Source organism: Pongo pygmaeus, chromosome 19, assembly GCF_028885625.2.
Source record: "Pongo pygmaeus isolate AG05252 chromosome 19, NHGRI_mPonPyg2-v2.0_pri, whole genome shotgun sequence".
In the NCBI taxonomy this organism is placed as follows: domain Eukaryota; kingdom Metazoa; phylum Chordata; class Mammalia; order Primates; family Hominidae; genus Pongo; species Pongo pygmaeus.
This window is the reverse complement of record NC_072392.2, coordinates 72,754,243-72,778,867: the sequence shown is the minus strand read 5'-3', so window position 1 is coordinate 72,778,867 and position 24,625 is coordinate 72,754,243. Positions and strand designations below refer to the sequence as shown.

Sequence of the window (24,625 nt, the reverse complement as noted above, 5' to 3'; positions counted from 1 at the left end):
GAAATGTTTGTTAAGTGAGTGAATGGAATCCCAGGCTACTTCTTACTCATTCCAACCCCCAGGACAAAAAAGAAAAGTTGACAAGGGGAGAGGAGAATGGGGGAGGAGAAAGGGTGATCCTTAGCTACAAGGCTTCTATGAGATTGGGTGTGGGTCGGTGCTGGTGGGAGTGCAGGGGAGGTGAGCGGGGAGAGGATGCTAAAGCAAGCGTCCTGTTCCCAGGGTTCCTCCTAATTTTCCTAGAAATATTACATCTCTCCGATCTCAGTGCAGAACCTTACTGAGATTTTACAGCCCTGGATTTGTCAAGTTCTTATGTTGGTGTATGCTGTTCATTCATTAAACAGACGAACAAACAAACGCACTTAGCGCCTACCATAAGCCAAATTCTGTGCTAGCACTGGAGGTAGAGTAGTGAACAGGACAGCAAAGGTTCTACCCCGCATGGGAAAGCAATCACCCTCGGGAGGTGGTACTTCAATTGCGACTAGAAGAAAAAAGAAGAGTGAGTGATTCAGACCAAGCCAGGCAGTCAGGAAGCTTGAGGGACATAGCCCTCTGAAGCGAGTCTGGAGCAAGGGAGTGAGGGAGACCAGTAGGCAGGGGCCAAATCATGCAGGGCTTGTGGAGACTGTATTTTACCCAAGGTAATTGGGAGCCAGTAGGTTGGAAGGGGCAAAAGTAGAGGCAGGGAGAGCCATTAAGAGCCTACTGCGGCTGTCTTGGCGACACATGATGATGTCTTTAAGCAAGGTGGTGCCAGAAGAGATGGAGAGAAGTGGATAGTTACAGGTACGTTTAGGAAGTGAAATCCGACAGGGCTGGTTACAGTAAACAGCCCTACCTCAAAAAAGATCATGGAAAACACTTCAGTTTGCTCATTAACCCATCAGGCGTTCCCCTTCCCTTAACCCTATCACCTCGATATGTGGACACAGCATGGGGACGAGGGGCGGGGCAGGCGCCCATGAAAATCCGGGAACTTTAAACTGTGTGGACGTCAGCGGAGAGTAGAAGAACACAGGAACTTCCGGTTACTCCGGAAGTGGAAGCTTCACACTCCTAAGCTCCTCCCCCGGCGGCGAGCCAGGGAGAAAGGATGGCCGGCCGGGCGGCCCGGTTGGTCCTGCTAGCTGGGGCCGCGGCGCTGGCGAGCGGCTCCCAGGGCGACCGTGAGCCAGTGTACCGCGACTGCGTACTGCAGTGCGAAGAGCAGAACTGCTCTGGGGGCGCTCTGAATCACTTCCGCTCCCGCCAGCCAATCTACATGAGTCTAGCAGGTAAGCCCCACCCCCACGGTAAGCCCCGCCCATTTGTCTTGCTCCCGCCCCCTGCGCCCCCAATACGCCTCCGCAATCCCTGAACCTTAGTTCCCCACGAGGTCTCTTATGAATGTAAGTGAGTGAAGCCCCTAAGGTGATGAGAGCCTTACCAGCCTCTCTTACTTTCCCAGAAGCTTTCGTTTACTTATTTATTCAGTCAAAAGGGTATTTATTGAATACATTCGGGCTACAATGTCTAGGAATGGCACAGAAATCAGACCAGGGTCCCGCCCATTGGGACTCACAGTCCCCACGGGGACATGAGCCTTTTCAAGTGCAAGGCAGAGAATGATTTGAGCCCCTGAAAGACTCTTTGATTAGGAAGCATTTGGGATAGGAAGGTGTCAATTCTGGCTTTGAAGACGTCGGGGCAGGGATCATCTTGGAACGTTTTGTGTGAAGGAGGGACTTTGCACTGGTACATTCAATTTGGACCATAGTGGGCAAAGAACCAACGTATTGAGCACTCACTGTGTGACAGGTGTCACAATATGTCAGGTATTTTTTATCACACCCTTTGAGATAGTTTCTCTAATCCCAGTTTTACAGATGGGGATTAGAGAGATTAAATGCCCTGCCCAAGGTCACACAGCCAGTATGTAGTAAAGTGGAGTTTCCAGTTCTGGCCTGTTTGACCACAAGCTTGTCCTCTTTACTATTATACCACTTTGCATTCCAGACAGAGGGAACAGAGAGAATGGATGCCCTGGGCAGATGTGGGCACATCCAGGAGCTTTATTTACTCAGGGAGCAGGGTACATGAACAGGAGTAGTGACCAATACGGTTGGAAAGGCAATTTGGAGCCTCAAAAGTCAGGTTGAAGAATTTGGGCTTCATTTTCATAGGAAGGGGGTAAGATAACAAGAACTCCTTCCAGGAGAGTAAGAGCAAATCCTATATTCAGGAAGGACAAACATAAACCCAGGTTTCCATAGATGAGTTCGTCAGATGCCAACATCTTGATGGACTTGAGCAAAAGGAGAGGAAATGTCTGCCAAGGTAGAAAGATCATCTGAGCCCTGGAGTTCAAGACTAGCCTAGGCAACATGACAAGATGCCTTCTCTACAAAAAATAAAAGAATTTGCCAGACACTGTGGTCTCAGCTACTTGGGAGGCTGAGGTGGGAGGATCGTTTGAGCCCAGGAAGTCAAGGCTGTGGTGAGCCATGATCTCCCCACTGCACTCCAGCCTGGATGAAAAAGCGAGACCCTGTCTCAAAAAAAAAAAAAAAAATGTCGGGTGCGGTGGCTCGTGCCTGTAATCCCAGCACTTTGGGAGGCAGAGGCAGGCAGATAACCTGAGGTTGGGAGTTCAAGACCAGCCTGACCAACATGGAGAAACCCCATCTCTACTAAAAATACAAAATTAGTTGGGTGTGGTGGTGCATGCCTGTAATCCCAGCTACTCGGGAGGCTGAGGCAGGAGAATCGCTTGAACCCAGGAGGCGGAGGTTGCAGTGAACCGAGATCGCACCATTGCACTCCAGCCTGGGCAACAAAAGCAAAACTTTGTCTCAAAAAAAAAAAAAAGACAAATATCTCTAATTGCTCACTAAAATATGCATACATACGTACATACACCTTCCCCTATGTGTACATCTCACCATCTCTCATTCATTCAAATGGGAAGCTAGAATTTTGAGATTTCTCCTGGTTCTCTCCAACTTACAGCCCCTCTTGGCCTGCATTTGAGCTTGGACCCCATTCATACTCTCTCTTTCCTCTCTGTGCTGGGGAGTTCACCAGGCCACATTTGTCTGTTTCAGGCTGGACCTGTCGGGACGACTGTAAGTATGAGTGTATGTGGGTCACCGTTGGGCTCTACCTCCAGGAAGGTCACAAAGTGCCTCAGTTTCATGGCAAGGTGAGTTGGAGGGTCAGGGTAGGCATATGGTAGTAGCGTGGTAGGAGTAATATACCCCCTGGTTGAACCACATTGTCCAAGCAATCTGAGGCATGGGGTGATGGGTGTGTGTTTGGGGCAGCTACCTGTTCTCCCCAAAATCTGCTGGTTTCCATAGAATTGGATAGGATCCATGTGTCCTGCCTCTGGATTTGGAGTAGCAATATCTGGAAGGCTTTGGAGTCTCCCCAGAGAGTGGTGCTGGGCCTCTTAGAGTGGTTGAGATGCCCCCCTTACTGCAGGGACAAATTCCCTTACCTACTGTGGCTTGTTTCCTGTTGCTTCTCCAGTAGGGGTCTGGATTCATAGTAATACGCTTCAGCTTGTCTAGCGAGCACAATTTGCTGGTACCTTTCTTTTTTTTTTTGAGACGGAGTCTCCCTCTGTCGCCCAGGCTGGAGTGCAGTGGCACGATCTTGGCTCACTGCAACCTCTACCTCCCAGGTTCAAGCAATTCTCATGCCTGAGCCTCCCGAGTAGCTGGGACTACAGGTGCGTGCCACCACACCCAGCTAATTTTTTGTATTTTTAGTAGAGACGAGATTTCACTGTGTTAGCCAGGATGGTCTCAATCTCCTGACCTTGTGATCCTCCCGCCTCAGCTTCCCAAAGTGCTGAGATTACAGGCGTGAGCCACCGCACCTGGCCTGCTGGTACCTTTCAATCCAGTATTATCTCATTCTGGCCAGTTGAGGTTGGCAGGAAGTATTCACCCCAGTTTTTCACAGAGTAAGCTGAGGCTCAGAGGACCATGGTCAGTGGTAGAGGAGGGGTTGGGACCTGTGTCTTCTGGATGGCAACTCTGTGCTGTTTCCACCAGGCCATACTGAGTCATCTACCCTGACCCATCTGGTCTTACCAGAGATCAGGGCTTACAGTGCTGTGCCTGCTGGCCGGGTTGGGGGTATAACTCTTAACCAGGCACTGGAGGGTGGCTCATTAGTCTGAAGAGGTACTGAACCTGAGGCTTTGGCCAAACTCCAGAGCTGAGGACCCAGCTGAGGACCTGTTGCTGCAGCATGTCAAGAATAGGTGGACTGGGCCAGTTGAGGGTTGCCTGCCCCTCAAACCTCTTTCATCTGCTCCTTTTTCAGTGGCCCTTTTCCCGGTTCCTGTTCTTTCAAGAGCCAGCATCTGCCATGGCCTCTTTTCTCAATGGCCTGGCCAGCCTGGTGATGCTCTGCCGCTACCGCACCTTCGTGCCAGCCTCCTCCCCCATGTACCACACCTGTGTGGCCTTCGCCTGGGTAGGTAACCTAGCAGGACTCCTGCTGTCTCCCCTTATCTAGGAAGGAGGAGCTCTAGATCCCTATTAACACCCAACAGGTCTTCTACTTACCAGCTTCCCCTCTGTTTTCCAGGGCTAAATTTGCAGCTGCAGGGTGGTAAAGCCTGGGGAGAAAACAGGGAGGGTGCTGAATTGGGCCTTACCTTTCCAGCAGAGGCCTAGGTGAGGCTGTTTGGGAAGGAGAGAGGAAAGAAGGGCATTTTTCTTGTCCCAAAGAAAGAAGCCACTAAAAGACCCAGTAGGACAGTTTACAAACACAGAAGGGCGATGGGGGGCTAGAGAGGATGCTGGGACCACAGATCTTTCCAAGGGCCCTTCTGGAGGACTTGGAGCAATCTCAATTCCAGCCCAGGCCTGGTGGGGAGTCACAGCCATAGTCTCTGTCTAGAGCTCAGTCTAGTCTTTTTTTTTTTTTTTTTTTGAGACAGAGTCTCGCTGTGTCACCCAAGTTGGAATGCAAATGGCGCAATCTTAGCTCACTGCAACCTCCACCTCCTGGGTTCAAGTGATTCTCCTGCCTCAGCCTCCCAAGTAGCTGGGATTACAGGCGCATGCCACCACACCTGGCTAATTTTGTATTTTTAGTAGAGACGGGGTTTCTCCATGTTGGTCAGGCTGGTCTCGAACTCCCGACCTCAGGTGATCCACCCACCTCGGCCTCCCAAAGTGCAGGGATTACAGTTGTGAGTCACTGCACCTGGCGAGCTCAGCCTAGGCTTAGACCATCCCTGGAGAAGCCCAGGTATGGTTACATCTGCAGGTGCAGAAAGGGCTGTCAGCTTCACAGTATGGCTGGTCTGAAGAGCTGTATTCAGGGTCTGGTATAGTGTGATAAGCACAGACTGGGGTGCAGATATGAACCGTGATAGCCTTGGGAAGGGTGTGAGAATAAAAGGTTGCAATCGATGTCTCTAGGTCAGAGCTACCCCTGTAAGCCTTAAGGAAAAAATTTCCACTCACTCACCTTCCTGCTCTCACAGAAGCCATTCACTCAGGTGTTGAGCACCTACTATATGCCAGGCACTTTACTGGAGATCCAGAAGTCTGCCCTCTGGTGCTAATCATACAATTGAATGTAAGAGTACAACTATGAAAAAGTGCAGTTGGGGAGAGGTGCTTCAGGGGTGTGTGTAAAGGCAGACCGAGACCAGCATGGGGCCGTCAGGGAAGGCTTCCCTGGGGAAGGGGCATTAAAGGTAAGGTGGGAAGGATGCATGAATGTTAACTAGGTAAATTTGAGAAGAGTAAGGGAAGGCTTCTAAAGAGAAGTCTCAGAAAGTGCCCAGGTGGGAGAGAGTGAGGGTCGTTCCAGGCAGCCTGACATGCAGGAAATCAGAGAGTGGGTGTGAGCTGGGCGGACTGATGGGTGGTGGATGGGGCCAGCCATGGAGAGCCTCACATTGGAGATCTTGACTCTCAAAGCATCAGGAAGTATGGAGGGATTTTATTTTATTTTATTTTATTTTATTTTATTTGAGACAAAGTCTCACTCTGTTGCCCCAGCTGGAGTGCAGTCGCTATCTTGGCTCGCTGCAACCTCTGCCTCCCAGTTCAAGCGATTCTCCTGCCTCAGCCTCCCGAGCAGCTGGGACTACAGGCGTGTGCCACCATGCCTGGCTAATTTTTGTATTTTTAGTAGAGATGGGGTTTCACGATGTTGGCCAGGCTGATCTTGAACTCCTGACCTCGTGATCCACCCGCCTCACCCTCCCAAAGTGCTGGGATTACAGTCGTGAGCCACCGTGCTCGGCCTACGGAGGGATTTTAAATGAGGATTGAGGAGAAAAGTGGTTTCATGAATAGATTTGCCCTTTGGAAAGCTCATTCTGGCTACTGTGTAGAGAACAGATTGGAGGGGGCGGGAGTGGATGCAGTAGACCAGTTGGTAGTTTTAGCACAGGGCCCAGTAGCTAGACTAGAGAGGTGGCATGGGTCTTGGGCATTGAAGAGAAGTACACTTGAGCTGTGTTTTGGAGGTAACATTAAAACTTTTTAAAAATTTATTTCCTTAACAAATACATACATAGCTCATACTGTATGCCAGGCATCACTCTAAGCATTTTATAAGTATTAAGCTTGTTCATCCATAACAAGTGGCAAAAGACAAATTACAGCAAACTTACTTATAGAGCCAATTGGCTTTAATTTGTGATTCACGAATTGGGGCAGCCTCCATTCTACAAAATAGAATGCAAGTTTCCATTGAACAATAGCAGAACAGTGGGTTTTGTAAGGTGGGAACCAGGAAACAGAACAATAGAAAGAAACCTGATTGGGTAACATCAGATTTTTTTTTGTTTTTTTTTTTTTTTGAGACAGAGTCTCGCTCTGTCACCCAGGCTGGAGTGCAGTGGCGCCATCTCGGCTCACTGCAAGCTCTGCCTCCCGGGTTCATGCCGTTCTCCTGCCTCAGCCTCCCAAGTAGCTGGGACTACAGGCGCCCGCCACCACCCCTGGCTAATTTTTTTTTTTTTTTTTGTATTTTTGGTAAAGACGGGGTTTCACCATGTTAGCCAGGATGGTCTCAATCTCCTGACCTCATGATCCGCCTGCCTCGGCCTCCCAAAGTGCTGGGATTAGAGGCGTGAGCCACCGCACCCAGCCAACATCAAGTTTTTTTTATAAGGGTTAAAGCAGAGGAGACTTCCTTACTTGGGTAGACTGGACTCTCCTGTTTTCAGGAAAAAGTGGTCTGTTTTGGGACCTATCAGTTCCCTTAAAGTTTCAGTTTGCAGGTCAAGTGCGGTGGCTCACGCATGTAATCCCAGCACTTTGGGAGGCCGAGGTGGGTGGATCACCTGAGGTCGGGAGTTCGAGACCAGCCTGACCAACATGAAGAAACCCCATCCTACTGAAAATACAAAATTAGCTGGGCTTGGTGTTAGATGCCTGTAGTACCAGATACTTGGGAGGCTGAGGCAGGAAAATCACTTGAACCCGGAAGGCGGAGGTTGCGGTGAGCCAAGATCACGCCATTGCACTCCAGCCTGGGCAACAACAGTGAAACTCCATCTCAAAAAAAAAAAAAAGTTTCAGTTTGATTATGTGGCATTTAGCATGAGTGACTTCATTTTGGTCTGGTCTCTTGGGTCTAGTGCGGGGGCTAAATCCAGAACAATGGCCTCCCATAATTTTTGTTTAACACTGCTTATAGGTATTATTATTCTCATCCCCAGTTTATGGATGAGGAAACCAAGGACTGAAAAGGTTAAGTCCAGCCACAGGTCACCAAGCCAGTGTTTGAATTCAGGCATCTGGCTCCAGAGTCCACACTTTCAACATCTTGGCTATGCTGATAAACTTCAAGAGTGGATTAGATGAGGAAAGAGCAGTAAGGGATGACCCCTTGTGTTTCTGCTTATAAGACAGTGATGGAGGCCGGGCGCAGTGGCTCACACCTGCGGTTCCACCACTTTGGAAAGCTGAAGTGGGCGGATTGCTTGAGCTCACAAGTTCCAGACCACCCTGGGCAACATGGCGAAACCCCGTCTCTACCAAAAATATAAAAAAGATAAGCCAGGCCTGGTGGCACATGCCCGTAGTCCCAGCTAGTAGGAGGCTGAGATGGGAGGATCACTTGAGCCCAGGAGGTCGAGGCTGCAGTGAGCTGTGATCCTGTCACTGTACTCTTGTTGCTCTAGCCCGGGTGACAAAGGGTGACCTGTCTTTAAAAAAAAAAAGACAGTGATAGAAGCTGTGGGTGTGGATGAGATCACCCCAGGAGAGCCTAGTGAAAAGAGAAGGGATCTAGGGCAAAGCCCTGGGAACCCCAAAACGTAATGGCTGCCTAGAGGAAGATGAGCCACACACAGAGGCAGAAGGAGTAGCCGGAGGGGCAGGTGGAGAACTGGGAGATAGTGTGCTTGGATTGTGCCTCCCGGGATGAGCACAGGAAGGAGAGAGGCTTCTGCTGTCCTGAATTTTACACATGAGAACTGAAGGAGACCCCGGAATCTGGAAATACAGAGGTCTCTAGGACCTGAGGAAAGCTGATAGATGGGGTGTGCTGCGAAGTCCAGGCCGAGCCTTAGACTTGAGAGGTGGGTGTGGGAAGGAGGTCGGGGAAGGAGGCTGTTAAACCTCTGGGAAATATTGACCCTCCTTAATACTTCCTATTCAACAACTATTAATAATAGTTGTGATAAATTAAGGAACACGAGCCATGTGACAGGCTTGTCTGAAGCACTTTACATACATTTCCTTATTTCATCCTCATAGTACCCTTATGAGCTCTGAGTTAGATTCAGAGGGGAAAAAAACTTGCCCAAAATGAACAGCTAACAAGTTAGCAAGGAATAAAGACAGGGTTGGTGTCCAGGGCTGTCTGGCTCCAGGGCCTGAGAACTTAGCCCTTCTTCTAGGCCACTCCATGTCCTCTGATGAGTGTCCATTGAGCATTTGCTGGGGGTGGAGACAGGGTTTAGCACTTGTGGGGGCTGAACCCCCTGCCCCAGGGAGCTAAGCATAGTGGGAGGTGCAGGTCTGGGCAGCCTGGGCAGCAGACGGCAGGCAGAGTCAAGGGGTGCTCCGGTAAAGAGCCCTGGGAGTCGTGAGGTGGGGAGACTGCATCCTCTAACTGGGGAAGTCTGCCAGGCCAGGGAAGCAGGAAAGCCCAGGGAGGAGGAGAGGTTTCATCTGGGACTTAGACACATGCATGTGTGGGGCAAGGCTTGGACACATACATGTGTGGGGACAGGGGATTGAATTCGAGCATTCCAGGAAACCTTGGCCCCATTGTAGCTGTATGACTGGGAGTAGAAGAAGAGTAGATGGAGCAGAGAGGCCCCTGAGTGCCAGGCTGAGGGCTAGGGGCTCTGATGTAGGCAGGGCCTGGCATCGGCACACACTGTCACAGGCTGGGTGAGATAAAGCCACCACTTCCTGTGTAGGCCTCTTGGAGTGAAGCAAATTTAGTCCTGGCTAAGAAAGCAGGAAGGGCAGGGAAGCTGAGGACGTTACACCTGTCTGCTTTCCTTTGGGGTTCTTCCACGGACACTGCTTGTCTGGGCCCACAGCGTGTACCACCCCCTTGTCCCCACCTCTACTAGAGAGCATGGGACAGCCCGGCCTGAACTCTGAAGAAGCTTAGAGCCTCCTTAGATAGGCCACAGGCCTGAGGGGACCTCAGAGGGTCCCACCCCTTGTCTTCATAACATGTGCCAGAGGCCAGGGGTCACTTCACAGCTCTGGTCTTGTCATCCCTGATTCTCTGATCTTTCACCTCAATGGTATCTGCAACTCAGCTTCCTTCTTGGAGAGGGGGGTCACACTTCCCCAGGTAGCCTGCAGTCCAGTGTGACTAAGGACCCTAGAGAAAAAGCAGCAGATGGCCGGGCATGGTGGCTCACGTCTGTAATCCCAGCACTTTGGGAGGCCGAGGCAGGTGGATCATCTGAGGTCAGGAGTTAAGACCAGCCTGGCCAACATGGTGAAACCCCGTCTCTACTAAGAATACCAACATGGTGAAACCCCGTCTCTACTAAGAATACCAAAATTAGTCAGGCGTGGTGATGGGTGCCTGTAATCCCAGCTACTCGGGAGGCTGAGACAAGAATTGCTTGAACCTGGGAGGCAGAGGTTGCAGTGAGCCAAGGTGGCGCCACTGCACTCCAGCCTGGGTGACTGGGCGAGACTCCATCTCAAAAAAACAAAAACAAAAACAAAAACAGAAAAAGCAGGAGATGTTAGATGTTGGGGCGGTAGAAGGCAGATAGTTGGGCCCTGTGTGTCTTATGGGATGTGGGGTTCTGGGACATGGGACCCCCTCATGCTCTCACTAGGCCTTCAAGAAACAAAGCCTCAGAACCCACACTCCTGTGGATGGCCTAGTTTGGCTTTCCCAGTTGCTCTTGAGCTTCCCAGTTGCCCTGTGAGTTTCTGCAGGAGGGAGAGATCCTGAGCTGTATGGAGGGTGCGGCAGTGGACTTTGACCTGGGCCTTCTGGGGCACTGAGGCTCCTGATTTCTGTTGGAGTGAGGATAGGAAGGCAAGGTCCTTCACCTGCTCCAGGCTAAGTCTTCGGGGAAGGGTACCTCAGCTTTGTCTCTGGGAAATGAGGAGACCCCGCCCTCCTCATGATAACGTTGGCACAAGAAGGCAGCCCTTGCCTTGCCATTTAGGCCTGGGCTTGGGCTGGGGGGCAGCCAGGCGGCGGGTGGGGAGCCTACCAAAGCTCCGCATACCATGTCTCTTTGACTTCACGGAATAGGGGCCCCTGCTGTGTGCCAAAGCCAGAAGGCCAAACCAATTCGCCAGGCCTTCATCCAGTCAAGAAAGGTCCTCAGGTGTAGAGAGGAGGGTGAAGTGGTGAGAAGCCCAAACCGTCTCTGTAGAGTGCTTTGTGTAGGTGGAGACCAATTCTTCTCTTCCTCTGTTAAGCAAACTACAAGAAGAGGTAGGTTGCGGCTGTAGTAGAATGATGGTTAGACTTCAGGAAGGACTTCCCATGGTCAGACAAGAGCTAGTGGAACAGGCAATGGCGAGAAATCAAGGGATCCTCTGGGATGGTGGAAAAAGCCCTCCTTCTCCCATCTTCATCCACCTCTGTCTCCCTTCTCTCAGGAGTGAGCTGGGGCTGGCCTGCCCTGCCTGAGGCAGGGGGTGAGACACTGTGGCCTCCAGAGTAGCCCAGGATGGCAGCAGGCATCATATTTAACATTCTGCCTCCCCCACTTCTGAGACACTGAGCTATTTTAAGCCCCACTTGTCCCCACCGTCATGGTGTCAATGACAGCCCCGAGCACTGGGGCTTAGCGCCGGGTCGAATTCCTGACAGATCTGGCTCACTTGGCATCCAACCAGTTTCACGGCTGTGATATTTTTGTCTCGATTTTCTTATTTCCAACAGACTGAAACAGCCTCTTGCTCTCCCTCCACCCAGTCTCCTATTCCACCCCCACTGGCACCCTGCCCCTGGCCACCCCCTCTCCTCAGTGTTTACGCAAAGCTCTGGGTGCCTGCAGGGCAGCCTGTCGCTCTCCTGGCCAGTTCCCCTCCCTGCCCCCCTTCACTCGAGCATGGCGAGGAGTCCAAGAGTAGCCGTGCCTTGGCATCTTGGAGCTCTCCTTCCTTCCAGAGCCCATCTTTCCCCTGTGCTTGCTCTTGATGACAAACTCTGAGTGAGGAGAAATGGATGTGTTCGGTTCACATTGATGGGATCACGGCTCCAGAGGAAGGAGGACGGGCTCTTCCTATAGCTGAGGTGTCTCCGTTGCGGAATGGAGAGACCCTGGGGCCCCATAGTTTGACCTCGAACTTTGTGACCCTTGAGGAAAGGGAAGTTGAGGGGCAGGTGAAGGGGCGTGGTGAGAGTCAGTCTACTGGACCTGATGAAGGAAACTGACATTGATGGGCACCTACTATGGACCAGGCAGCAAAACCAGCAGCCATTCAGAGGAGTTCCTTGGTGCCAGGCATTCCGCAGACCTCGTCCTCATGGCCTCCTGTGCAGTGAGCATCATTATGAACCTGTTTTGTAGGTGAGGCAGTGGAGGCTCACACATACTGCGTTATGTGTCCAAGGTCACACAGCTGCTTAGGGGCTGAGGCAGGACTTGAATGCAGACTCTGTCTCATTGTAAAGACTGGACACCCTTCCCCCAGCCTGGAGCTGTGGAGGTGGGCCTGGGCAGCTAGGAGGCCACCCCTTCTCTGCCTAAACATCCTTGGCCTGCAGGGAGAGTGGGAGGCAGACATCCTCTTGGGCCTCAGTTCTATGGGAAGCTGACGGGGTTCTGTGCTTGTCAGGCAAGTGGAGAGAACACTCATGTTTCAGCCTGTCCTGGGCTCTGTGCTGTACACTGTATTTGTGTTGCTCATTAAACCCTTATCAACTATGATTATTCCCATTTTGCAGATGAGAAAACTGAGGCACAGCAAGGCTAAATAACTTGCCCAAGGACACACAGGAAATGCAGAGCCAGGAACTGAACCCTGGCAGTCTGGCTGTAGGGCTTGCATTCTTAATGATATTACTACCTCCCAAATCTGAGGAAAGGGTGAGAAGAGGAGCACCCCCAGGGTGGGATGCTCCCCAGGGGGGAGGGGCTTTTCAGGGGTGCAGAGGCCAGGCTTCAGGTGGGTCTCTGTAAGTGGAAGGCACCCAGGGAGGCGGTTGGAGAGGGGACCCAGCAGCCCCACCCATCCTGTGGCCCTACGCACACGCTTGCCGCACACGCACCCACTGCTTTTGGTGTTCTGAGCCACTTAGCTCAGTCCTGCAGTCCTCTTGTCACCTCCCCCTTCCTGCTGTGGGTGACAAGGAGGCCTGGATGGCTGCCAGTCCCTGCCGCCCTCCCCTTCTCCCTCCCACATTGGCTCCAGGGCCACTCTGCTCCCTAAGGATGTCCCTGTTCCTAGCCTGCCAGGGAGAACTGGTCCATGTGATTGCCTGGGCCCCGTCTCCAGCCCAAGCCTGCTCCTCTCCCCATGCTGACCCTAAGCTTTTCAGACTGTGGGAGCAGTGTCCGAGAAGCCACCAGTTTCAGTCTGGTTTTGCAGCCTCCATGCCTGTCTCTGGGGAGGGGGCTGCAGCAGGGCAGAGCCTTGAGTCTGGTGGAAGGGACAGAGTGGGCATCCTCAAAGGAGGAAGCAGCCTGCCCTAGACCACACCACCTAACGCCAGGCTGGAAAGGAACTGAAGTTTCACTTGAGCCATGATTTGTCCCAGGGGAAGCTTGGGCTGAGAAGGGCAGGGCCCTTTGCCCAGGTCAAGAGGAGCAGAACCAGCAAGGCTCAGCCCAGAGCCCAGGCCAGACAGGTGCACTAGGCGGCCTTGCGCCTTCCAGAGCTTGGCACCCCTAGAACCTGACTGGCTGTGCAGCAGTTCTGCCCCGCCTGCACCCCTTCTCCTCCCATTCTCTCCTGAGCTCCCCAGACCTGCACTTGGAATGCATCTTACTGTCTGACCTGCCTGCTACAGTGCCAGACAGAGCGTGGCTTCTTGCCCTCTCCCTCTGTCCCCTGCCTGGCCAGTTTTCCTGGTACATTGGAGCCAACTGAGCAGTTCCTGGCCTTTCCTCGAGTCTGCCAGGCCTGTCCCAGCCTAGCGCGTCCCTCCCCACCCCCAGGCCATTCCCGGCCTGGCCTGCTGTTCCTTTGGTTGTCACGGTTTCCCAGCCCTTCCCTTCAGCCCACCCTGCTTTCAGCAGTTTGGGTCTTTGCTGTGGACACAGCAGTCCCTGAAGAAAGTGCCAGCACCAACGCCCACAAGCTCTTAGGCTCATTCGCTAGATAACTTTTGTGCTCTCTCCACGCAGCTAATTTCCAGAAAGAAGGCCTCAAACATTCCCCTGGGCCCTGGCCCGCCCTGGCCCACCACAGCCCCTCCAGTCCTGCCCTCTGCTCCTCCCAGGCTCGGGAGCAGCCACTGGTCTGGCGGGTTGGGCAGGCCCAGCCAGGAGGAAGCTGGGCTTGGTTCACCCTCCTCCTGGGAGCCTGTGCCCCAGTGGGATCTGCTTGATCTCCCTCCCCTGCTGCTCGGAACACACCCCAAGCTGGCTCGAGCCCCTCCACCCCACCCACCTCATTCCCGCCCCCAGAGGCTGAGGTCACTGGCTCCCCTGGGCCTGGGTGGGGCTGTCAACACCTGCCGGTTGGAGGAGGAGGCAAGGCCCCTGGGGGCTGTTGTCTTAGCGATTGAGTAACTAGGGAGCTTGGCTCTGCCGGAACTGGTTCCCAGGCCAGGCCGGAACCTGTGGAGGCTGCAGACCCCTGTGGCCTTGGGGGTTTGGGGTGGCAGGAAGTCCACCCCAGGGATCCTGGCTGGGTGGGGGTAGAGGGACATAGGTTTGTTCAGAGGGCTCCAGGGGCAGGAAAAGCACATTTCTTGTCCCGCAGAGCCTCTTCCCAAAGGTGAAATGGATGTGAGCAAGTGGGGGTCCCTGCCTTGAGGTCAGGGTGGGGGGCAGCATGCCATGCTCACCAGCCCCTCCCTCCTTAGGTGTCCCTCAACGCATGGTTCTGGTCCACAGTCTTCCACACCAGGGACACTGACCTCACAGAGGTGAGCACTCCTCCAGCTCCCCCTCCTGCACAGGGTGGTCCCAGAGGAGCCCAGAAGTGGGCAGAGGGGCTCTAGAGGGTCATGGCAAGTCCCTCTGAGGAGCACTGGGAGGAGTACGGGGTGGGCATCCTAAACCTATTGGTGCCCTTGATCCTCATTGAGCCTCATCAGGTGGGGATGAGTATTCGCTCTTCTTGCCTGATGAGGCAGCTGAGCCTTCGAGAGGTGGACATGCTTAGGGGCACCCAGCTAGTGAAGGGTTGCCACAGGACGTGACCCCATGGCTGTCAGACTCCACACTGTGCTCTGAATTCTGTGCAGCGTGGTCATGTCCTGGAGCCTCAGCAGGATCCCTCCACCAGCATCCCTAAAGCCTTGTTCCTGGGCACATTTTTAAAAACTTGTACAGTGATGTGAACACAAGGCTCAGTCGGAGTGAAACAGTGATAGGCAGGCCCAGGACCCTGGCCCCTCCCTGCCATCCCTCCATGCCCCCATCCCCGCGGGTCCTCTCCGTGAAGCCTCATGCTGGTCCCTCACCACCTTTCCCTGTCCTCAGAAAATGGACTACTTCTGTGCCTCCACCGTCATCCTACACTCAATCTACCTGTGCTGCGTCAGGTGAGCCTGCCTGGGTGGCTGCAGGGGCAAAATCGAACCCTGGAGGCAGAAAAGGGTCACCCAGCCCTCCCCTGGGGGCCTTCTTCACTAGTCTCCCAACACCTACTTCCCCCCACCGCCCACCACCACATTAGCTGTCCTGGGTGAGGACTCTGGGGTAGGACTGGGGGCCCTGGCTCCTGACAAGGAGCTGTAGCACTTGCTGCCCCAGCTGTGGCCTGTTTGGTGGGGAGAGGGGTAGTGACTTCAGGGGCCATGCACTGATGTTGGGGGGAGGAGATGCGTCAGGGAATGCTGCTCTGGGGATGGGCCACCCGCCCTCTGAGCAACCCTGGACGGTGGGGCAGGACCGTGGGGCTGCAGCACCCAGCTGTGGTCAGTGCCTTCCGGGCTCTCCTGCTGCTAATGCTGACCGTGCACGTCTCCTACCTGAGCCTCATCTGCTTCGACTATGGCTACAACCTGGTGGCCAACGTGGCTATTGGTGAGGCCCTGGGGGGCTTGGGCCATCTGCAGAAATGCTAGCTTGGGGTGCGAGTGGGAGGTTGGTGCCATTCCTGGAGAAGGAGGTTCTAGAGAGACCCTTGGGGTAGAGGAATGGAGAAGAACTTGAGGTGGGAGAGAGAGGAGGCTGGGAGGAGAGTCCGAGGATGATCCTGGGGTCAGAGAGCATGGAGTTGGGGATGGCCTTGGGGAGAAGGAGCCGAAGGAATGAGTCTCTCCTGCCTCCACTGGCACCCAGGCCTGGTCAACGTGGTGTGGTGGCTGGCCTGGTGCCTGTGGAACCAGCGGCGGCTGCCTCACGTGCGCAAGTGCGTGGTGGTGGTCTTGCTGCTGCAGGGGCTGTCCCTGCTCGAGCTGCTTGACTTCCCACCGCTCTTCTGGGTCCTGGATGCCCATGCCATCTGGCACATCAGCACCATCCCTGTCCACGTCCTCTTTTTCAGGTGGGTGCTGCCCCCTGCCTGGTGCTCACCTTCTTTGGACCCTTCCTTGCCCACTCCTTAGGGGAGACTGGGGGCTCTGTCTGCCCATCTGCCCCCTCCCACGTTGCCTGCACGCACCCCACCCTTGTCTCCATGCGAGCTCTCAGAGCTGTGTGCCTCAATGGGCTACTCCTTTGGCCCACAGCTTTCTGGAAGATGACAGCCTGTACCTGCTGAAGGAATCAGAGGACAAGTTCAAGCTGGACTGAAGACCTTGGGAGCGAGTCTGCCCCAGTGGGGATCCTGCCCCCGCCCTGCTGGCCTCCCTTCTCCCCTCAACCCTTGAGATGATTCATTTTCTCCTTTCAACTTCTTGAACTTGGACATGAAGGATGTGGGCCCAGAATCATGTGGCCAGCCCACCCCCTGCTGGCCCTCACCAGCCTTGGAGCCTGTTCTAGGGAAGGCCTCCCAGCATCTGGGACTAGAGAATGGGCAGCCCCTCTGCCTCCTGGAGCTGAACTGGGGTGGAACTGAGTGCGTTCTTAGCTTTACCGGGAGGACAGCTGCCTGTTTCCTCCCCACCAGCCTCCTCCCCACATCCCCCGCTGCCTGGCTGGGTCCCGAAGCCCTCTGTCTACCTGGGAGACCAGGGACCACAGGCCTTAGGGATACAGGGGGTCCCCTTCTGTTACCACCCCCCACCCTCCCCCAGAATACCACTAGGTGGTGCTGGATGCTTGTTCTTTGGCCAGCCAAGGTTCACGGCGATTCTCCCCATGGGATCTTGAGGGACCAAGCTGCTGGGATTGGGAAGGGGTTTCACCCTGATCATTGCCCTAGCCAGGTTCCCAGGAGGCCTCACCACACTCCCTTTCGGGGCCAGGGCTCCAGCAAGCCCAGGGCAAGGATCCCGTGCTGCTGTCTGGTAGAGAGCCTGGCACCGTGTGTCGGGAGTGTGGGCCAGGCTGAGTGCATAGGTGACGGGGCCGTGAGCATGGGCCTGGGTGTGTGTGAGCTCAGGCCTAGGTGCGCAGTGTGGAGAGGGGTGTTGTGGGGGAAGAGGTGTGGTTTCAGAGTGTGTGTGTGCAGGGGTGGGTGGGTTAGCGTGGGTTAGGGGAACGTGCGTGTGGGCGTGCTGGTAGGCATGTGAGATGAGTGACTGCCGGTGAATGTGTCCACAGTTGAGAGGTTGGAGCAGGATGAGGGAATCCCGTCACCATCAATAATCACTTGTGGAGCGCCAGCTCTGCCCAAGGCCCCACCTGGGCGGACAGCCAGGACCTCTCCATGGCCAGGCTGCCTGTGTGCATGTTCCCTGTCTGGTGCCCCTTTGCCAGCCTCCTGCAAACCTCACAGGGTCCCCACACAACAGTGCCCTCCAGAAGCAGCCCCACGGAGGCAGAGGAAGGAAAATGGGGATGGCTGGGGCTCTCTCCATCCTCCTTTTCTCCTTGCCTTCGCATGGCTGGCCTTCCCCTCCAAAACCCCCCTTCCCCTGCTGCCAGCCCCTTTGCCATAGCCCGACTTTGGGGAGGAGGAAGGGGCGATTTGAGGGAGAAGGGGAGAAAGTTTATGGCTGGGTCTGGTTTCTTCCCTCCCCAGAGGGTCTCACTGTTCCAGGGTGGCCCCAGGACAGGCAGGGGCCACACTATGCCTGCACCCTGGTAAAGGTGACCCCTGCCATTTACCAGCAGCCCTGGCATGTTCCTGCCCCACAGGAATAGAATGGAGGAAGCTCCAGAAACTTTCCATCCCAAAGGCAGTCTCCGTGGTTGAAGCAGACTGGATTTTTGCTCTGCCCCTGACCCCTTGTCCCTCTTTGAGGGAGGGGAGCTATGCTAGGACTCCAACCTCAGGGACTCGGGTGCCCTGTGCTAGCTTCTTTTGATACTGAAAACTGTTTTAAGGTGGGAGGGTGGCAAGGGATGTGCTTAATAAATCAATTCCCAGCCTCACCTGCCCTTGTTCAGCTCGTTTGTGTGAATAGAGTGGGCTGGAGGGCAGGAGAAGACAGTTATGGCGGCAGGGGCAGGTCCCACAGCTGGCTGGAGGCAGTAAACAGAGGTGAGGTCTCTGCCTGGGCACGTGGCATGGGGAATGGCAGGTCCCAGAGACAGAGCTGGGCAGAACTCAAGTCCAGTTGTGATAGGGAGCCGGAGCCAGTTCTTTCCCTTTCACTTCCCTGGGCCATTGTGCTTCAGTCATAACACCCCCACCTCCCCACCACCTTGCGGATTCTCCTTCTATCTCCTCATGATCCCCACTCTCCCCTGTTCTGGTCTGAAGCAGGCTGCACTGTTTGTGACTTCACCTCTCTGAGCTTCACCTGGAAACAGACTAGCAGGACCTGCTGCTGAATGCAGGAATGAATGATGCGATGGACAGAATGGCATATCACAAGTGCCTGGTGCACCGCAGGTGCCCGGTGAGCTCCCGCTGACCTTGGCCTTCCTTAGTTTGGGAAGAATGAGTGGTACAGAATGCTAGCCTCAAGGAAGCTTCTGGAAAAAAAGCCTAGGGTGAATGTCTCCCCTACCCCGACACTCAGATCTCTGGGCCCTTGCTGCTTCCCAGGAGAGCCACAGACAGCACTGACCGCAGTGGCAGGGTATTATTTCTTTATTAGGTGCTACTTCAAAGAACAGGGAATCCAGGTGGGTGGGGGCCACAGGGCACCAGGTACAGCCCTCACAGACCAACCTTCTGAGCCCAGGCGAAGAAGATGCCCTTGACGTCATCTACACCTGTCTGAAGGTGGGCAGGCATGATGTAGGTGCGGAGGTCCCGGACCTTGTAGCCACTATGCACCAGGGCCTCCCTCACCTCCTCCTCAGACACTGGCACCACCGTCAGCCTGGCCTCCCCAGCCAGGTACCACGACTCCTCCAGGGCCCCGATGAGGAGGAGGTGCCCCCCAGGCCTCAGCAGCGTGGTGATGTGGTCCAGGGCCCGCTGGAAGCTGGCAAGATCTGGGCTCACTGCCTCCAAGCAGAAGGCAGAGACCAGGGCGTCAGCAGGCAGGGGAGCTGAGCTCCCAGCACCCAGGGGCTGGGGCTGGTGCACGTCGATGGGCAGGACCCGTTTCACCCTGGCTCGCAGCTGGCGCTCCTTCTCCTGCCAGGATTCCCTGTGCAGGAGGCACAAGGCAGGGCTCAAGGCTGTTCTACGCTCAGGCCTCTGTTGCCCCCACCAGTCACTCTATGGGAAGCCTCCTCCCCAACCCTCACCCACCAGTCCTTACCCCTTGCCCTCAATGAGGCAGGCATGCTGGCTGTACATGCTCCAGTTGAAGGCCCCCGGCTCCTCCTGCAGCCAGCGCCCCAGCTCCTGGCGGTTGACCTCCAGGAAATCTGTCATGGTGATGTCTTCAAAGTGGCTGCAGGCGCTGAGCAGCTGGTACACGGTGGGGCCTGAACCAATGTCGATGAGGGTGCGTCCGGACACTTCACCTGGGCAGGGCAGAGGAAGAGGGTCCTGGTGCCAGGCCGGCCCAGGCAGCCCCTGCCTCCTCACCCCTCCCTCCCCTGCATCTCCCTGCCTCTCTCTAGTTCTTCCGTCTCCTCTGCAAATGTGTCTCTATCTGGAAAAAGCATTGGCCCCAGAGTTAAGACTGAACCCAGCTCCAACATGGACTGCGCTTCAGAAGGGAACTTCACCGCTCTGAGACTCAGGTTTCACATCTAGAAAACTATACCTACTGGCCGGGCACAGTGGCTCACACCTGTAATCCCAGCACTTTGGGAGGCCGGGGCAGGTGGATCACCTAAGGTTGGGAGTTCGAGACCAGCCTGACCAACATGGAGAAGTCCCGTCTCTACTAAAAATACAAATAAATTAGCCAGGCATGGGGGCGCATGCCTGTAATTCCAGCTACTAGGGAAGCTGAGGCAAGATAATCGCTTGAACAGGGGAGGTGGAGGTTGCAGTGAGCTGAGATGGCGCCATTGCACTCCAGCCTGTGCAACAAGAGCGAAACTCCGTGTCAAAACAAAAAATAAAAATAAGTAAATAAGTAAAAATAAAGAAAAGAAGGAAAGAAAGAAAACTATACCTACCAGCCAGGCTCAGCGAGGAAATCCTGGCGGTTTCTCGCCCGTGTGCCGCGTCTGCCTCCATTTCCTCCTCTGCATCTCCACCTCAGTCTGTCCTGCATCCCCCACCTTAGCTCTCAATTCTGAGCACTCTCCGCCCCCTCTCTTCACCTCTCTCTCTTCTGCCCCTCTCCTAAGGGATGTTGCTCCTTTTTCTCTTCTGTTTGCACCTCTCAGCTACCTCTGTTTCTTGGTCCCCATCTGTCAGGCGCCTGGTCTGTCTCCCTTTCCTTCTTTCTATCTCCCCGCGCCTGCTTTCACTTCCCGACGACCTCTTGTCCCTCGTGTCTCAGTTTCCCCCGCTCACCGGTGGCGAAGGTCTGCGCCAAGCAGCGCAGCTTCCACGGCCCGACGCCGTCCGGGTTGCACAGGTCCCCGCGAGGGGGCGCGTAGTTGTTGCGGAGGTAGGCGCGCGGCTCGAAGCGCTGGTAGGCCGAGGCCACCGCTGCCTGGCCCGAGGCCGAGTCAGGGGCTGCGCCCGCAGCGGGGCTCCGGTGTGCGCCGCTCATGCTGCCGCCGCGGTCCGCCCAGTGCCTCGCTCGCCTCGCGGCCCCTTTTTCTACCGCCCGACCCCCGCCCCGACCCGTCCGCTGTGGGGGCGGCAGCTGACCGCCGAGCCGCCCGGGGCCACGTGCGCCGCATCCTCCCCACCCATTCATCCATCTCCCTTAGTGTCCGGGCGGCAGACGCACCGGAGGTGAGTGGGGCGGCGGCTGCAGCAGCAATCGTCCCCCACACCCCCCGCTCCGTACTTGCTCCCGCAGCCCTCGCCCTCCGCCTCGCCTGCCCCTGTCTGAGTCCCGCCTCTGCGCGACCCCAACCTTCAGTTCCTCACCCCCACAATCTTTAGACCCCCTCACCCCCGCCCGCCGGCCCCTCCCGTCTCTCTTCTTCAGCCCCTCGTAGCCATTCACCTCTTTTGCCCAGCAGCCCGCACCTTCTCTTTCCTGATTCGAGGTGGAGACTGGGGAATTAGGCCCTTTCCCCAGTTTCTCCCTCGCAGCGCCCTCCCCGACGAGGCCCCAGACCCCGCCAGGCTCCCCTCCCTCCCGGACACCCGTCCCAGCACCCACCCTTCCCTTAGAACTGCCACACAAGTCCCCTTCCCCGCCCCTCCTCCAGGCCTCTCTCGTCCTTTCCTATGCCACCGGGCCCTCCAGCGCCACACCCTCCCCACCCCGCCCCAGAAAGGACAGTCCGTTCCGGCCTCCGCTGTGGTCGCTCCGGGGGCCCCAGAGCAGGGCGCGGCACTGCCCGTCCGATGGCAGGCGCGATAGGGGAGGTGAGCTGTGCTAATGCACTTAGCGGGCGGAACAGCCGGGCCTCCCCTGCGGGCCCCGCGGGTTCCCAGCCGCTTATCTGGGGGCTGCCGAGGACAGAAGGTTCGGGTTCGGGTTGTTCCCGCCACGTCGGGGGCGGCGCCGGACGCAGGTGAGGGGAGAGGGCTTGGGCAGGGGAGGGGCAGGACGCATTCGCGGAGGGCTGCCAGGGCCACCAGGGAGCGCAGTCCGGGCCTTGGGGCCCAGCCGATTTGGGGTCCTGCGGATGTAGGGGCTCTGACCCCACTCCTCTCGCAGCCCACACTCCAGCTTCCCTCCAAAGCAGCGGCCAGGCCAGGCCTGAAGGTTCTGCTCAGCGCCCCGGGTTCTGGCTGTCAAAATGCCAGGGTCTCCCCACCTATCTCCCGGATGGGAAGCCAATTCTGCCTGTGGCATCTCCGTGGTCTCCCTGAAGACCCCTTCCTTCCCCTCTGGATGAGTCCAGGGCCCTTCTGCCCTGGGTAGGTCACCAGCCCAGCTCCTGCCACCGTGGGTTCCTGGCCCTGCTTGATGCGGGCCTCCTCCATGCCCTTCCCTCCCGCTTGTCCCCAGGAGAAAGTCTCCTTGGGAGAGGCAGCTAGGTTGGGACATGAGTCACCACAACAGCTGCAGGGGTCACAGAGGGGAACCTGACCCCCTAGCACCTCCAACCTTCCCTGGCTTCCAGGGCAGGAGGTGTGGAGCCAGACACAGCTGATGATTGATTCTGTCTGGATTCGGAACTGAGAGGCAGGTTAGCTTTGAGGTCACTGACCCCGTTCACACCCTGAGGCAAAGCCAAGGACAGTCCTGGCACCAGCCCCTCCATATTCTCCACGAGACATCATTGAAACAAACCCTGGATGCGGATGCCAGCTGGCTTGCTGGGTACCACCCAGTGCCAGGGGGCTGGACACAGAAGCCAGGACTGGGCAGCAGTCAGGGTACGGGAAGGAGACTGGAGACAGCACCCTGTTTACAGCTCTGTCCTGGCCCCCCCACCCCGAGTATGGGGCGTATTCATTAGCTCTGCCATATTTAGCTCAGATGCGGAGCCTGGTCCCAGAAGTGGGCATTGAGGGGACACCCATGGGCCAGCCCCCCCAACCACAAGGAAAGAGATGCGACTCTGGCACATGATTGAGCATTTATTGCGGCACTAACAGAGGGTGCTGGGGGCCCCACCATCCTTGCCTCTGCCCTTTTCACCTCCCCCTCCCTCCCAGCTTCTGCCTAGAGCGTTCCAGATTCCCCTCACATTTTCCTGGATCAGGGCCACTCCTCCCAGGCACCTCTTGCCCTCACCAGTACCTTTTGTCCCTTCTCCTGGGGCTGAGGGTCCTCAGCTGTGCTGGCCCCCAACTCTCCACCCTTAGTGCCCACTGTCTCTGCCACCCTCCCTTTGGGAACTCAGGGGGCTCAGGCATCCTGGCCTCTGGCTCCCTCCTCCCCTAGCCCCCAACTCTGGGCAAACTACGAAGCAGCCATGGCCAGCAGCTCCCCTCCACAGTCCTAGCCAGGAAGGGCCCAGCCCAGGGCGGGCACAGCGGAGCCCAAGTCACAGTCCCTCTCAGCCTCTCTGTGCTTCCTGGGACATGGAGCGGGACAGGGAGCGACGAAGGGCACCGGGCTTGCTGACAGGCACCACAGGGGGCAGCTGCTTTGTGATCTCAGCCACCTCCTGGCGGTCCACACACTGGCCACCCAGGGCTGTCTCCAGCGCCAGCAGCTCCTGAAGCTGGATGGGGGTGTCCTCGCGCTCCTCCTTGGTGGCGCCCATCTTGGCAGGGGTGAAGATGGGCAGCGGCAGTACCCGCTGGTAGGGCAGCTGGTACTCCTGCAGCCCACGGCCGAGGATGCCCATCCGCATCACCAGCCAGGGCGAGCGCTGCACCAGCACCTGGCACTGCCCCTGCTGGTGGTAGGTCTCATGTCTCTGGGTGTCCTCCTCATGCAGGGAGCAGCTGGGGAGAGGGGAGGGTCAGTGAGCTCCTGGGGGCTGTTGTTCTCTGGGCACAGGCTGGGTTGGGGGCTCCCCGGGGCTGCTGCGACCTGGGGGCAGGAGGGGTGGTTCCCCTTTGCTCTCCCCATGGGGCATTCTGCCTGCCTCCACCCCCAGAAATTTCTCCAGGGCTTCACGCTCTGGCCTCATGGCTCAGTGAGGGTGCTCTGGGGGAGCAGAGGCAGGGCTCTAGCAGACCCGCACTCACCCCTCCTCGGGCCGTGTGGACAGTGTCAGATCCTTCCATTCCGCCCAGAAGGCCTCCCGGCGCTCACAGTTCTCCTCGGACACCTCGCAGCTCAGCTCTGAGGTAGCCATGATCACTCCTCACTCTCTCTCCCCTCCCAGGCCCTTTAAATAGCCCCCTCCTCCCCCTTCTCCAGGGGCTATTTTCGGCCCCTCTGGTGTCACATGCTATAAGTAGAGCCAAGACTCACTAATGGGGGGATGCCAGACCTAGGGCAGGGGTTGGGGTACCTGGACGCTGGCTGCCCCCGGTCAGAGGTCTGGGGTCCAGGGTCCTGGGGTCAATGCCTCCAGGTGCCTGACATTACTCAGACACCGTCTCATGCCAGCCACGTGCCCAGCCTCGTGCCCCCCTGGCACTTGCCCTCTGCCCCACCCACTCCCCTTTGCAGGGAGGACAGCAGCTTGTCTGTAAACAGAGCAGGACCAGCAGGAATTGATGCCCCCTCTGGGCTCTGTACCAGGGCTGCCAGGTCCTGCCCTGGCTGCGCTCTCCTCTGCCTGGGCTCAAGGGCACATCCCCAGAAGGGACAGTGCAACCACGTCCTCAGGCGCCTGCACCAAAGGCCTAGTGCCTAGTCCCCAGTCACCCTCACCACACCAGCAGGGGCGGAGACGGTCAACTCCATGCCTGGGAACCTGGGGCATGAGCCTTGGCCAGGTGTTTTCCTTCCCCATGGCCGGAGGTCAGATAAGTGGTCTTAGGAGACAGGTCTCAGGAGACAGTCAGGCCAGTAGGGGTGGAGGGGGCCCCCAGTTCTACCCCAACACCTGTGTTGGGTGAAATGGGAATCCAGGGGCTCTGATGGGTGACAGTCAGAAGGCCTGGTTCCAGCTCCATATCAGCCATAAACAGGCTGTGTGATCATGGGTCAGTCCCTGCCCCTCTCTGGGCCCCTTTCCCCACTTTCTGGCCACTAC

At 56.3% G+C, this 24,625-nt stretch overlaps 5 protein-coding genes across 13 annotated transcripts in view; 2 read left to right on the top strand and 3 right to left on the bottom strand.

Moving 5' to 3' along the window:
• ERBB2 (erb-b2 receptor tyrosine kinase 2) overlaps nt 1-1,048 on the bottom strand; it is a 42,378-nt gene extending 41,330 nt beyond the window's left edge. Inside the window, exons 1-2 of one of the 5 annotated variants that reach the window (XM_054457281.2) lie at nt 921-1,024; nt 377-487 (exon numbers count right to left, since the gene is read on the bottom strand). The gene's annotated coding sequence lies outside the window, so the exon portion shown is untranslated. Of the gene's footprint in view, nt 1-376 lie in introns of all 5 variants that reach the window. The other 4 variants (XM_063656166.1, XM_063656167.1, XM_063656168.1 and 1 more) reach the window with 4 other exon arrangements.
• PGAP3 (post-GPI attachment to proteins phospholipase 3) lies at nt 1,042-18,022 on the top strand. Of its 5 annotated transcripts, XM_054457285.2 has the most exons (8): nt 1,042-1,280; nt 3,090-3,187; nt 4,321-4,473; nt 14,455-14,517; nt 15,077-15,138; nt 15,486-15,622; nt 15,881-16,085; nt 16,270-18,022. In XM_054457285.2, the coding sequence occupies exons 1-8, from the start codon at nt 1,100-1,102 to the stop codon at nt 16,331-16,333; spliced, it is 963 nt and encodes a 320-aa protein (XP_054313260.2). In that variant the 5' UTR covers nt 1,042-1,099; the 3' UTR covers nt 16,334-18,022. The 5 variants fall into 5 exon arrangements, 4 of the variants coding, with proteins under 4 accessions (XP_054313260.2, XP_054313261.1, XP_063512243.1 ...); XM_054457286.2 differs by lacking the exons at nt 15,486-15,622; nt 15,881-16,085; XM_063656173.1 differs by lacking the exons at nt 15,486-15,622; nt 16,270-18,022 and having other exon boundaries at nt 15,881-16,084.
• LOC129017126 (uncharacterized) lies at nt 16,450-18,022 on the top strand. The gene has a single exon (XM_054457290.2). It carries the CDS (start codon nt 16,450-16,452, stop codon nt 17,179-17,181), a length of 732 nt encoding a protein of 243 aa, XP_054313265.1. The 3' UTR covers nt 17,182-18,022.
• A 647-nt stretch (nt 18,023-18,669) lies between these two features.
• Nucleotides 18,670-21,007, bottom strand: PNMT (phenylethanolamine N-methyltransferase). The gene is made up of 3 exons (XM_054457280.2): nt 20,466-21,007; nt 19,309-19,516; nt 18,670-19,194 (listed from the first exon to the last, which is right to left on the bottom strand). Exons 1-3 carry the CDS (start codon nt 20,815-20,817, stop codon nt 18,756-18,758), a joined length of 999 nt encoding a protein of 332 aa, XP_054313255.1. The 5' UTR covers nt 20,818-21,007; the 3' UTR covers nt 18,670-18,755.
• A 1,584-nt stretch (nt 21,008-22,591) lies between these two features.
• Nucleotides 22,592-23,818, bottom strand: TCAP (titin-cap). The gene is made up of 2 exons (XM_054457279.2): nt 23,667-23,818; nt 22,592-23,420 (listed from the first exon to the last, which is right to left on the bottom strand). Exons 1-2 carry the CDS (start codon nt 23,774-23,776, stop codon nt 23,027-23,029), a joined length of 504 nt encoding a protein of 167 aa, XP_054313254.2. The 5' UTR covers nt 23,777-23,818; the 3' UTR covers nt 22,592-23,026.
• Between the last annotated feature and the right edge of the window lie 807 nt (nt 23,819-24,625).

Coding starts and splice junctions, on each gene's coding strand:
- PGAP3 (XM_054457285.2), top strand. CDS start 1,100: ATGGCCGGCCGGGCGGCCCGGTTGGTCCTGCTAGCTGGGGCCGCGGCG. Junction 15,139..15,485: donor ATCTACCTGTGCTGCGTCAG/GTGAGCCTGCCT, acceptor ACGGTGGGGCAG/GACCGTGGGGCTGCAGCACC. Junction 15,623..15,880: donor GGTGGCCAACGTGGCTATTG/GTGAGGCCCTGG, acceptor ACTGGCACCCAG/GCCTGGTCAACGTGGTGTGG.
- LOC129017126 (XM_054457290.2), top strand. CDS start 16,450: ATGAAGGATGTGGGCCCAGAATCATGTGGCCAGCCCACCCCCTGCTGG.
- PNMT (XM_054457280.2), bottom strand. CDS start 20,817: ATGAATGGGTGGGGAGGATGCGGCGCACGTGGCCCCGGGCGGCTCGGC. Junction 19,517..20,465: donor GGCGCAGACCTTCGCCACCG/GTGAGCGGGGGA, acceptor TGCCCTGCCCAG/GTGAAGTGTCCGGACGCACC. Junction 19,195..19,308: donor TGCCTCATTGAGGGCAAGGG/GTAAGGACTGGT, acceptor CCTCCTGCACAG/GGAATCCTGGCAGGAGAAGG.
- TCAP (XM_054457279.2), bottom strand. CDS start 23,776: ATGGCTACCTCAGAGCTGAGCTGCGAGGTGTCCGAGGAGAACTGTGAG. Junction 23,421..23,666: donor TCCACACGGCCCGAGGAGGG/GTGAGTGCGGGT, acceptor CCCTCTCCCCAG/CTGCTCCCTGCATGAGGAGG.